Source organism: Leopardus geoffroyi, chromosome B1, assembly GCF_018350155.1.
Source record: "Leopardus geoffroyi isolate Oge1 chromosome B1, O.geoffroyi_Oge1_pat1.0, whole genome shotgun sequence".
Lineage (NCBI taxonomy): Eukaryota > Metazoa > Chordata > Mammalia > Carnivora > Felidae > Leopardus > Leopardus geoffroyi.
Window position 1 is genome coordinate 134569558 of NC_059327.1, and position 13436 is coordinate 134582993.

Here is a 13436-nt window from a genome sequence, read left to right on the forward strand (position 1 = left end):
CAAAGTCTTCAGGTGATCCTTCCACTATAGTGTATGGTTCTCAACATGTGTCAGAATACTTCGAGGGCTTAATGAGACAGATTGTTGGGCCTTGACCACAGAGTTTCTGATTCAATAGGTGTGAGGCGGGAGTGAGCATTTGCATTTCTAACAGGTTTCCAGGTGATGCTGACACTGATGCTCCAGGAAGCATATCTTGAGAATGACTGCTGTAATGCTGTCTTTCTCAAAGTCAGATTCTCAAATCTCAAGTTTCTCAAGTCAGAACCACCTGGATTGCCTGGCAATCTAATCCTCAGATTATCAGGTTTTATGTGGTGGTCTACATCCAAATCTCCAATGAGGTATGACAGTGATTTGCCTTTGGTCAAGCTCCTCAGGTGCTCATTCACATTTGAAAACCAGTTAGAAGGGAGGTCCAGGGAAAACACTAATCATGTTTCCTCTCAAGAATTACCAATTTATACCTGTGGGTTGGCATCTAGCAGTTGTTTTTATTATACATAGTAAATGAATGAATTAATGAAAATGAATGAATGCAAGCAATTAGTTGCTACTCCTTGTTTGCTTCCAGCACCTTTTCTTTATTCTACCATAGAATATATCATCCATATTTTAACTACTTGCTTACTTGACTGCCTCCTTCTAGACAGAGACCTTTTCTTTTTGTTGTTTTTCCAGGGCCAACCCCAGCATTTGGCACATAATATGTATATCATCAGTATTTGTTAGATTAAATGATTGTAAATGTTGAGTAGAATATCTCTTAGGGTTAGTCTGAAAACTGAGCTAGAAAAGCCATAGGCAAGTCGGAAGGAGTGGGGTGGTACCAAGATACAGCATTAAGTCAAGTGTCTGGAACATAAAATATTCCTTAAGATTAGTATATATATGCAGTGTAGTTGGAACAAGTGACATTTCAGAAGTGAAGAGAGTAAGTGGGGGATATAGAAATGGATAATGTAGGTTTGATGAAGGTAGTTTGTGCTAAGAATTTTGTGGGTGGTCAGAAATGAGGACATTAAAGGATGTAAAAAAGGGCCAGAACACACAAATGAAGTTAAGGCACTTCCTTCATCCCAAATTAACCTTGACAAATGAATTCATTTGTTAGTCTAGCAGCAGTTACTTTTTTACCTTTCAACGCCAGGTGGGGGGGGAGGGGGAAGACCTTAATAGTGGTTAGTCTGCTGAGATACCCAAAAAGCCTAGAGTAGAAATGGACTGTAGTATGGAGAGAAGTTCCTGATACTGTGGTTAACATCAAGGATTGCTTAAATATTAATGTTCTGGTTTTTGCTGCTGTTCACACTCATTGTTTAAATTCTAAATCCCATTTTTGTCTCCTTGAATAAATATACAATGCCCTGATTTTTAATAGTCTTGTTTAATTTCCTGTTCCATGCTTCCTGGACTGTCTCCTGAATTTCAGACCTCTCCTTATTGTATTCATAAATTACCTGAATTTTCAATTTTCAGTTTAAACAACCTGGATTCCTCATCTATAGTCCACTCTGTTCTTTGAGGTCTGTGTGCATTTCTACTGGATTGCTGCCACCATATGTCTTCTAGTCATAGGCGGGTGCCTGTGACTTGCATTCTGCTTTGAGTCTGGACTTGTAAGATGCTAGCATAAGATTGCTCTAGATTCGTAGGTTTTGCCACTCATGTCCATGCAGTCCGCACTGTCGTGTCCTCATTTACATTACTTGTAGTGTCTGGCTCCCTTTCCAAGAGCATGCAGGGGCAAATTAGTTTGTACTTATATTTCAATTTTTTTAGATTTAGAAATGAAATTTTTATTTTAAAATCTCTAAGGACAGTGGTATTATGACCAACCAGAAGTTCAGAGACAAAGGAGGTCTAAATCTTCCTTCAAATTATGTGAGAATCAGGTTTTCAGAAGTCAACGTGTGTTAAAACCATACAAAGATCCTTTAGTTTAGATTCTAGGCTCAGAACATTAAAGGCAGGGTTTTGGTTTTGTTTGTTTAATAATTAAACCTTTGGCATAACTCAAAAGTCTAAGGTATGTAAGAAACTATTCATTGTATAAGAAATTATTCCTGAATGTCCCACTCATTGCAGGACAACTAGCATTATTCAATAAGCCAACCAAGTACAAGGCACATTTTCTATCATATGGTATACGAAAACATGCCCACAAATCACCCAAATACCACTAAGGGTCAATGTCACCTCTAAATAGAATTATTCAGTTTTCAATTCTGGGTATGGGGAGGAGGCTACAGAATATGAGAGTGCTCAAAACCTGAACAAAATCAAGCAAGAAGGAGAGGGGATGACTATCGGGTAGGCATCCACCAGTGTGTGTCACAAGAAATAGTCTAGACAATATTTTGTAAGGCTCTTTCCAGCTACAGAGTTGAAATTATTTAATGTCACAAAATGCAGTATAAATTTATTTATGGTAAAAAAATATTTATGGGTAAACAATAATCATGGATAATGAATATTTATATTATATTCACAAATTATAATTCAAATTACAAGGACAGATTCTTCCATTGCTAAATGTAATAAATAGTAGGACTTGTCTTAAAGATAAACAAAACATACAACAATCAACATATTTAAATCTAAGCTTGTAAAGAATAAAAAGATGTCATGTGTCATTTTAGAATACTGTTAATTTGGACTAAAATTATTCAGTGTTTAATGAAGGATAATAACATTTTGGGCATTATTGAGAACAAATGAAGTCAATGCCATTTAATTCAAGTTTACCTAATTAAAAAATTAAAACTACACATTATTCTGTATCTCACTTCTTTTTTTTTTTTTTTTTTTTTAAATTTTTTTTTCAACGTTTTATTTTTTATTTTTGGGACAGAGAGAGACAGAGCATGAACGGGGGAGGGGCAGAGAGAGAGGGAGACACAGAATCGGAAACAGGCTCCAGGCTCTGAGCCATCAGCCCAGAACCCGACGCGGGGCTCGAACTCCCGGACCGCGAGATCGTGACCTGGCTGAAGTCGGACGCTTAACCGACTGCGCCACCCAGGCGCCCCTCTCACTTCTTTTTGAAAAGGGATATAGATACAATCTTCTATCCTTTCTCGTCTCTAATAATGGATGATCAGGAATCACCTCTGAAGTTTCTAGCATAGTATATGGGCCCAATATATGTTTGGTAGATGTTTGCTTCATAGATAATTAAATGTTTTTTTTTTTTAATTTTTTTAATGCTTATTTTATTTTTGATGGAGAGAGAGAAAGAGTGTGAGTGGGGGAGAGGCAGAGAGAGAGGGAGACACAGAATCTAAGGGAGGTTCCAGGCTCTGAACTGTCAGCACAGTGCCCAATGCAGGACTTGAACTCAGGAACAGTGAGATCATGACCTGAGCGGAAGTTCCACGCTTAACTGACTGAGCTACCCAGGCGGCCCAATAATTAAATGGTTTTAATGAAACATTTCAAAAAAGATTATGTAGACCTAATCTAAGATTATTTTATTATTATTAATTTTAATACCAAAAACAAATATTTTTAATGTATTTTTTCTAAGTTCTTTTACTCCAGGTTATTTTACATAGACTAATACATATTTTGCATATGAAATTCAGGTTTATATAATGATGATAGATGACTATGAATTAGTAATCATTAAAAGAACAGGCTTTTCTACAGCTCATGATCATTCTGGTTGCTCGCTTGTCTCACATTTTTATTGTTCTTTTCATAGGGTTTCGATAAACAAGTGGATGTGTCATATATTGCCAAACATTACAACATGAGCAAAAGCAAAGTTGACAACCAATTCTACAGTGTGGAAGTGGGAGACTCAACCTTCACAGTTCTCAAGCGCTACCAGAATTTAAAGCCTATTGGCTCTGGGGCTCAGGGAATAGTTTGGTAAGTGGAATGGATTTAACATTTATTTATTTATTTGTTTGTTTATTGATTGATTGATTGATTGAAGTATAATTGACATACAGTGTTATATTAGTTTCATGTGTGCAACATATTCAACAATTCTATACATTACTCAGTGCTCACCATGAAAAGTAGTCACCATCCATCACCAAGCAACATTACTACAATCTTATTGACTGTATTCCCTATGCTATACTTTTCATCTCTGTGACTTCTTTATTTTATAACTGGAGGTTTGTACTTCTTAATCCCCTTTATCTATTTCACTTATCCCCTCATCCATCACCCTTCTGGCAATCACTAGTTTGTTCTCTGTATTTAAGTTTCTGTTTTTTGGCACAGAGGAAGGCAAACCATAAGAGACTCTTAAATACAGAGAACAAACTGAGAGTTGCTGGAGGGGAGGTGGGTGGGAGAATGCTCTAAATGGGTGATGGGCATTAAGGAGGGCTCTTCTTAGGACGAGCACCGGGTATTTTATGTAAGTGATGAATCACTGGGTTCTACTCTTAAAACCAATACTACACAGTAACTAACTTGAATTTAAATAAATAAATTTTAAAAAGAGTATGTTTTTTGGTTTGTTTGTCTCTTTGTTTTGTTTTTTGGATTCCATATATAAGTGGAATCATGCTATTTATCTTTCTCTTTCTGACTTATTTCACCTGTATTTTTAAAGGGAACAATGCTGTGTATGTCAACTAATCATAAACATGCACACAAATAAACATAAATAAATATAGCATGATTTGAGAATGGAAGAATACTTTCTATCAAATAAAAGTCAAATTATGAGCATTATTGTAACTCATTGCCCGTGTGCTAAAAAAATTTACGATTTTACTTGTGACTAGTTTTTCTATTCACAAAAAAATGTCCATTATACAACAACCATGGAGAAACCAAGAAAACTGGAGGTTTTCTAGCTGTTGCTAATGCATTGGAAAATTTTCTTTGGATGTTTTAGCAGCAAGAAATATGTGTTAAGATAACCAGCAAATAAAATTCCCTGCATTCTAAATAAGTATAAATTATATGTCAAATGTTCCTGTGACTTTTAAAGTTCTGTGTTTAAAATTCAGTTACCTATTAGAAAAAGTGGTATTTTTAAAATGTTTGTTGAATGTTTCCAAAGTGGAAAAATTCTGGGCATCCTTAATAACCATTCTTTAATGACATTTTTCAGTGGCAAATTGAAATGGTGACAAATCAAAATCTTATTAACTGTTCTGTAAAATTTTTGCAAGAGTGATGATATCAGATTGATAAGCATTTATTCTATGTAGTTTTGACTTGTAACCACCAAATGTATTTAGTATGAACTTATTAGTATAATAATTTTCAATTTGATAACCCATAAGTAAAAATTTAGGACATGTACTATAAATATGTATGTATGTATGTACTTATTTATTTATTTATTTATTTATTGAGGATATTTACTTAGATCAATATACTCATTTGTTATATAAATTACTGCTACATTAGTAATGTCCATTTAGAAGCATACTTTTAAAAGATGAGATAAAGATGAAATCAATTTTATTTAAAAACAGATTTTACTTTAAACTTTTCTTCACTCATTTGATATAATGTAATTATGATGACAACAATGTGGTAGTGTTCATTACACCTTCATTTTATATTTCATAAAACAATTTCAAAATCTGATTCACTTCATTTTTTATTTTTAATACTTTTTTTAGAGCAAAACGTCTTAGAGAAAAATTGAAAAGAAGGTACAGAGATTTTCCATGTTCCTCCTTCCCCCACACATGCACAGCCTCCTCCATTATCAACATCCCCAGCAAAAGTGGTATATTTATTACAGATGATGACCCTACATTGATACATCATAATCACCAAAGCCCATAGCTTACATTAGGATTTATTCTTGGTGTTGTACATTCTATGGATTTAAACAAATGTAAAATGTTATGTATCCATTTTTATGGTATCATATAGAGTATTTCCACCACTCTAAAAATCCTATATACTCCACCTGTTCATCTGTCTCTTACTCCCAACTCCTGGCAACCATTGATCTTTTTACTCTTTCCATAGATTTGCCTTTTCCAGAATGTCATATAGTCGGAATCAAACAGAATATAGCCTTTTTAAATTGGCTTCTTTCACTTAGTAATATGCACTTAAAATTCCTTCATGTCTTTTCACAGATTGATAGCTCATTTCTTTTTATCCCTGAATAATTCCTTGTCTAGGTATGCCACAGGTTATTCTTTCACCTACTTTAGGACATCTTGGTTGCTTTCAAGTTTTGGCCATTATAAATAAAACTGCTTTAAACATCCATGTACAGGTTTTCTGTGGACATAAGTTTTAAACATTTACTTCATTTTGATAACTGGTTTTAAGTTCATTCTCAATTCTTAGTAAATGTAAATGGCAGCTGTGCATGGTTGGTGTACGCACTAAATCATTTACTAGCATTAAACCCCATTTATCAAATATATCAAAGCCTTTATTGAAATTTGCTTAGTAATTACCTAATGTCAATCAGTAATTGTTTCTGCAATTTGAAAAATGGAACAGTTAAATATTTTTAACTATGGACCAAACCTTTCATTTCAAACATTTAAACAGCTAAAGGAATTCTTATGTTCAGTTTTTATTATTTATTAATTATGCTGCAGGTATGAGTTGAATCTCTTTGTGGCACAAAGTAGTTTCATGGCATGATAGGCACAATAATGGTCCCCCAAAGATGCCCAGACTCTAATCCTCAGAAACAATGAATATGTTATCTAACATGGCAAGAGGGACTCTGCAGATGTGATTAAGGTTAAGGCCTTAAAATGGGGAGATTATCCTGAAATATTCAGAGAGATCAATTTAATCACATGAGTTCTTAAAAAGTGGAAAAGAAAGGCAGAAGAGTGGGTCAGAGAGATGCAATGGGAAAAGAGAGATAAGAGATTTAAGACATGTGAGAGGCTTGCTTATTGTTGCTGGCTTTAAAGCTAGAGGAAGAAGGTCATGAGCCAAGAAATGGTCTGGCTTCTAGAAGCTGGGAATTGCTATCAGCTGCCAATCAGTAAGAAAAATAGAGGGCTGCATTAGGTCATGTAACCACAGGGAATTGGAGTCTCACAACAAACCCAATTGAGCAAGGAAACAAATTCTCCTCTAGCACCTCCAGAAAAGAACCAGTCTGCTAACATCTTGACTAGCCTGGTGAGGCCCATGTAAGGACTTCTGATCTGCAGAACTGTCAGGTAATAAATTTGTGTTGTTTAAACAATTAAGTTTGTGGTGGTTTGTTGTGTCAGCAACACTAATACCGTTGGTATAGTAAAGATAAATCTCCTAGAGCAAGCACACCGAACTATAATGTTTTCAGAGGAAGGAATTTAGGGTGCCTCTGTCAATCCCCCTCAAACCATGAAATTTCCATTTTCCTTTTAAATTTTTTTTACCCTAGGTAATATGTAACCAGCTGCTAGGGGACAGGGGATAAATTGTGTTTGGGAGAGACCAGTATTAATTTGTTTATTAAATATTAGTAATTTTAATTTCCTCTCTACATTACAATATATGTTTATATTTTCTGCATTCTATTAGATGTCTTATATACTACCTGGGGAGTGGGAATCCCATTTGGGATATCACTGCATTTATGAACAACTTTAAAAATGAAATAGGAAATAAGACAAAAAGAAAAAAAATCTTATGAAGGAAGAGAGGAGATGGAGAAAGCAGAGGAATTTCTGGCTACCTTTCTTAAAAGGAAAATTATAGAACATGAGAAAGTTTTCCTACATTTCTCAGTTCAGATGCTGAAATACTCATTGGGATTGTTTTATTTTCCATTAAATAAAACAGCCACAGAAAGTAAGGGCACTAGTGAAAGGAAGCTGATAGACCTTAATGATTTAAAAATAGACCCAAAACACCATTTTTCTCAAGAAGTTAGCAGACTGTACCAGAAAGATTTGAAAATCCACGAAAAATTTCTTTGGGCATTTTGAGCCTCTATTTCTCCTTGTACAGGACAGAAATCATCTTAGTTCTTAGGTATACTAACTGAAATAGATTTCAATAAATGATGTGTCCTTGAGTAAAATTTTTAATCCAGTTTTACCATAAATTTATCAGCAAATTTGTCAGAAAAGACACCTGAATTCCAAAATGTTAGCCTTGGAGCTTCCTGGGATTATTATTAGTTTTCGGGTTACAGCTGAGGGAAATAAAGCTAGCAAAGACCAAGATGAAGGGATAGAAATAGGATGGCATCCTCTTCTTCCTCATCTTCCAATTCGCTACTCTACCATCTGTACAGGACACCACAATTCCGGCACATTCCTTTCTAGACATGAATATAGTTGTCCCTTCCTTGTCCCTCTTCCTCAACCTAGCTTTGAGATATCTTTATTTATCATAACTCATGTCTATAATTTTTTATTTCTCTTGAGTATCTATTGTTGTATTAATGTGTCCTCTCCACAGCCTTTTAATTTCCTTCTTATTGCCTTTTGTCACTGGTGAGTTTATCCACCTATCCCCTACATCAAACACACATCCATTTTCAGACATGTCTCTAAAATCCACAGACCTTTTCTCTGTCCATGAAAACGCAAATTAGTGTGTTTTGAATGTCCCATACAATTCTGAGTGTAGTGACTGGGAGATATTGGAAACTGGGCGTATCTGGGGATCCTGGGATGTGGGGCAGACAATCTGAAATAGATGATTCATTTATTTTGCTTTATTTTATTTATAACCAGGAATAAAACATGGAGGAATCAATTTTTGTATGCATGTGTCACCATAAAATTTTGTGTGTTTGTGTAAGAAGGATTTTACTTTTCAAGGGTAAATGTTGGCATATTGGTACTTATGTTTGAAATGGAATCTCATTTCTACTGTTTCAATTACTTTAAATTATTATTGGGTTCCTATACTTTCTTTCCTCTCTTTGAATTGCCTTACTGCTTATTTACTATCAGGGGAACACAGGCAATAGCAAAATATCTTCAAAAAGAATTAATCACTACTATGCTATCATTCACCATGGATGATGGACCAACAGTGTCATTATTGAGAATCATTAAATAAAATCTAATACAAAATATTTGGGAATAAATGAAAATTTCCTTTCTACCTCTGAGAAAAAAAGATAATCTATTGTAACAGAAAGAAACAATGATTGAGCAGGGTCCAATATGGCAGTGTAGCAATGTCCTGAACTGACCTCCTCCCATAGACTCCCAAGTCTACACCTACATATGGATCATTTCATATGGAAAAGATCTGAAAACTAGATGAACTCTTCTCCACAACAAAGGGTAAAAGGACCACATTGAGAATGGTAGGAGAGGCAGAGAAACAATCTTGTAAAAATCCCACCCCCAGTGCAGCAACATACAATGGTGAGTGATCTCACCAGATAGGCACATATCCCAAAGGAGCAAAGGGCTTGTGTCCCACATTGGGCACCCTAGCCCTTGAGATGTGCACCAGAATGATGAGTCCTCAGAATGTCTGGTTTGGAGCACCAATGGGGCTGATGTCTGGGGATCTCAGAGTGCCATAGGAAACTGATGTTCCCCTCCTGGAAGGCTCATGTGTGGTTTTGCTCTTCCCACGACCAAGTGAATAAACAGCAGTTTGAAAAATACCTAGATTATATGTGAAGGAGAATCATTTGCTGATTTGAGGTCATTGGCTGGAGGAGTGGAGGACAGTTGAGATCCTCCTTGGAGACAGAAGCATTAACAGATGCCATCATTATACTCTTCACACAGCCTGCCAGCACAAGCAGGTGAGCTTGGAAATGGCATCATGGCATTGCTAGGACAGTTTGGGGTAAGCAGTTATAGCACTTGCTGAAACTGGAGAGCACAGGTAGTTGTAACTCTTCCCTGTTCCCTGGCTGGCGTGGACAAGTACAAGCAGTTATGACATCTTTCCGCTCTCAGCCTACAGCTAGTGCCTGCACTGACAGGGTTCTCTCTTGCTGCATCATTGAAGCCTGCAGGCATGCATAAACAAGACATTTTCTTGCTGCCTTTCTGAAGCTAGCAGGCATACCCTGCCTAGTACACTCTTCAGCTGCCTTGTTAAAGCCAGAGGCCATGTGTAATCTACACAGGGGACATCCCTTGATCACCTGACCCTGGTGGCCAAGAGGACTGGCATTCCAGAACTCCATGGAACTGTAACAATCAGAAAGACACCTCTTGACAGGCCACCACCCCCAGGGAGGTACACAGCTGACTGAAACACAAGTCCAATCTTCCTATGAAAAAGACCTATTTACTTAGCTTGGAGCTTCAGCCTGATGGACAGGCTTCCAGTTTCCCACACATCTAGAGGTCTAGGAGGTGCTCCTAGGGAACATAAGCAAGGATACATCATCCTTGCGTACTCCCTTGACTATAGATAGCTCAGTTTGATGAGACTTCCCAGAAAGGAGCTTATAAGTTTTTCTGGAGTCCCAATTGCAACTCACCCAGGGACACCTCCAGATCTCCTGGTCTAAAGGCCAACAGGTATTATAAATGCAGTCCCACAGGACTGTGTATATTTGCAGACTTTAAAAGCTGCTGCCTGAGGGTCTGGCTCCCATCAGCCTGAAACCAGGTGCTAAATGAGATTCTTCTCCTTGGATCACTGAAAAGTCTTAGCACACCCTCAACTAGGGGCTATATCAAGAATATATCGGGCAGTTTAGACAATTACAAAGGTTCAAGAAACCCAAAAGCTAGGGAAAGTTTGAATAAGAAGGATAAAGACTGAAAGAAGTAGCTGTTTTGTCAGATACATAGAAACACAGAGAGTCAAACAAAATAAGGAAACAGAAATATGTTCTAAATGAAACAAAACAAAACTTCAGAAAAAGACCTCAATGATACAGAGATAAGTAATATACCTCATAAAGAATTTAAAGTAATGGTTATTAAAGATGCTCACTGAACTTGGGAGAAGAATGGATGAACATAGTAAGAACTTTAACAAAGAGGTAGAAAATATAAGAAAGTACCAAACAGAAGGCACAGAGCTGAAGAATACAATGCCTGAACTGAAAAATATGCTGGGGGCGGTGGAGGGGGGTCAACAGCAGACTGGATAAAGTAGAAGAATGGATCCGCAACATAGAAGATAAAGCAATAGACTCATCCAGAATGAGAGGCCAAAAGAAAAACAATAAATGAAGATAATTTAAGGGACCTTTGGGCAACATCAGGCAGAATCACATTCCCATTGTAGGGGTCCCAGAAGAAGAGAGAGAGAAAGGGGCAGAAAGCTTATTTAAAGAAATATTGTCTGAAAACTTCTTCACCTGGGGAGGGAAACAGACATCCAGGACCAGGAAGCCAAGAGAATTATAATTCCAAGTCATACTATAATTATACTGTCAAAACTTAAAGAGAGAATCTTAAAAGCATCAAGAGAAAGACTGTTTCATACAACGAAATTCTATAAGGCTGTTAGCAGATTTCTCAACAGAAACTTTTCTGGTCAGAAGGGAGTGGCACAATATATTCAAAGTGCTGAAAGCAAAAAAAACTTTCAACCAAAAATATGCTACCTGGAAAGATTATTATTAAGATTTGAAGAAGAGATAAGGAGTTTTTTAGACAAGCAAAAGCTAAAGGAATTAGCTACTGCCAAACTAGCCTTAGAAATATTAAAGGGACTTCTTTAAGCTGAAAAACAAGGCAAAAATTAATAACAAGAAAACGTATCAAAGTGAAAATTTCACTGGAAAAGGTAAATATCTAGAAAAGGTAGTAAGTTAATCACTTATAAATCTACTTAAAGAGGTTAGAAGACAAAAGTAGTAAAATTAACTAAAACTACATACAATAAAAGATGACACATCCAATAAAAAGATATAAAATGTGACATCAAAAATATAAATTGTCAAGGGAGTAAAAGTGTAGAGTTTTGGAATGTGTACAAATTTAAGTTGCTATTGACTTAAAAATAGACTGTTATATCAATAGGCTGTTATATGTGAGCCTCATAGTAACCACAAAGCAAAAACTTATAGTAAATATAAAAAAGAAAATAAGAAAGGAATCTAAATAAAACATTAAAGAAAGTCATCCAGCCACCAGGGAAAAAAGAGAGAACTACAAAAGCAGCCAGAAAACAACAAACAAAACGGCAATAAGCACATACCTATCGGTAATGATTTCAAATGTAAATGGACTAAATTCTCCAATTAAAAGACATAGAGGGGGTGAATGGATTTTTAAAAAAGACACATTTATATACTGCCTATAAGAGACTCCAGATGTAAGGACACACAGACTGACAGTGAAAGGATAGAAAATGACGTTTCATTCAAATGGAAACAAAGTGAAAGTTTGGGTAGCTATACTTACATTAGACAAAATAGACTTTAAAACAGACTATAATAAAAGAGGCAGAAGGAGAGCATTACCTAATGATAAAAGGGGTCACTCCAATAAGAAGATAAAACAGGTGTAAATACATATGCAACTGACATTGGAGCACCTAAATATATAAAGCAAATACTACCATACCTAAAGGCAGAAACTGAAAGCAATACAATATGTAGGGTATTTTAACAATCCACTTCTATCAATGGATGGATCATCCGGACAGAAAATCAATAAGGAAACATAGGCCTTAAATGATATATTAGATAACATATTTATAAATTATTCCATCCAAAAGCAACAGGATACATATTCTTCTCAAGTGCATGTGGAACATTCCCCAGAATAGATCACATATTAGGTCACAAAACAAGTCTCAATAAATTCAAGAAGATTGAATCATATCAAGCATCTTTTCTGACCACAATGATATGAAACTAAAAATCAATTATAAGAAGAGTACTGTAAAAATGACAGATATAAAGAGATAGAACAACATGATAAATTAAAAAGAAACCTAGAGACAAAAGAAAACATACCAAAATCTAGAAGATGCAGCAAAAACAGTTCCGAGAGAAAAGTTCATAGCATTTACCTAAAGACACAAGAGGGAGAGCCTGGGTGGCTCAGTAGATTAAGTGTCTGGCTCTTGATTTCAGCTCGGCTCATGAGCTCAAGGTTTGTGAGATGGAGCCTGGCATTGGGGCTATGTGCTGACAGTGAAGAACCTGCTCGGGATTCTCTTCCTTTCTCTCTGCTTCTCACCCACTTGTGCATACTCTCTCTTTCTCTCTCTCTCCCTCCCTCTCTCTCTCTCTCTCTCAAAAATAAACATTAAAAAAAAGACACAAGAGAAATCTCAAATAAACAATTTAACTTTGCACCTAAAGGAACTAGAATAAGGAAAACACATGAAGCCCAAAGTTAGTGGAAGGACAGAAATAATAAAGATCAGAGTGGAAATAAATGAAATAGAGACTAAAATAATAATAGAAAAGATCAATGAAACTAAGAACTGGTTCTTTGAAAAGATGAACAAAATTGACAAGCCTTTAGCCAGATTGATCAAGATAAAAAGAGGGATCAAGTAAATAAAATCAGAAATGAAGGAGAAGTTACAACTGATACCACAAAGGGTCAAAAGAGACTATTATGAACAAATTAAAT

At 35.9% G+C, this 13436-nt stretch overlaps 1 protein-coding gene across 5 annotated transcripts in view; it reads left to right on the forward strand.

The window, feature by feature from the left end:
• The window catches only part of MAPK10 (mitogen-activated protein kinase 10), a 316646-nt gene that overhangs the window by 173486 nt on the left and 129724 nt on the right, over window positions 1–13436 (forward strand). For all 5 annotated transcript variants that reach the window (XM_045473444.1, XM_045473446.1, XM_045473447.1 and 2 more), the window contains one exon: window positions 3707–3876. In XM_045473444.1, the coding sequence (XP_045329400.1) occupies window positions 3707–3876 (170 nt within the window). The remainder of the gene's footprint in view (window positions 1–3706; window positions 3877–13436) is intronic.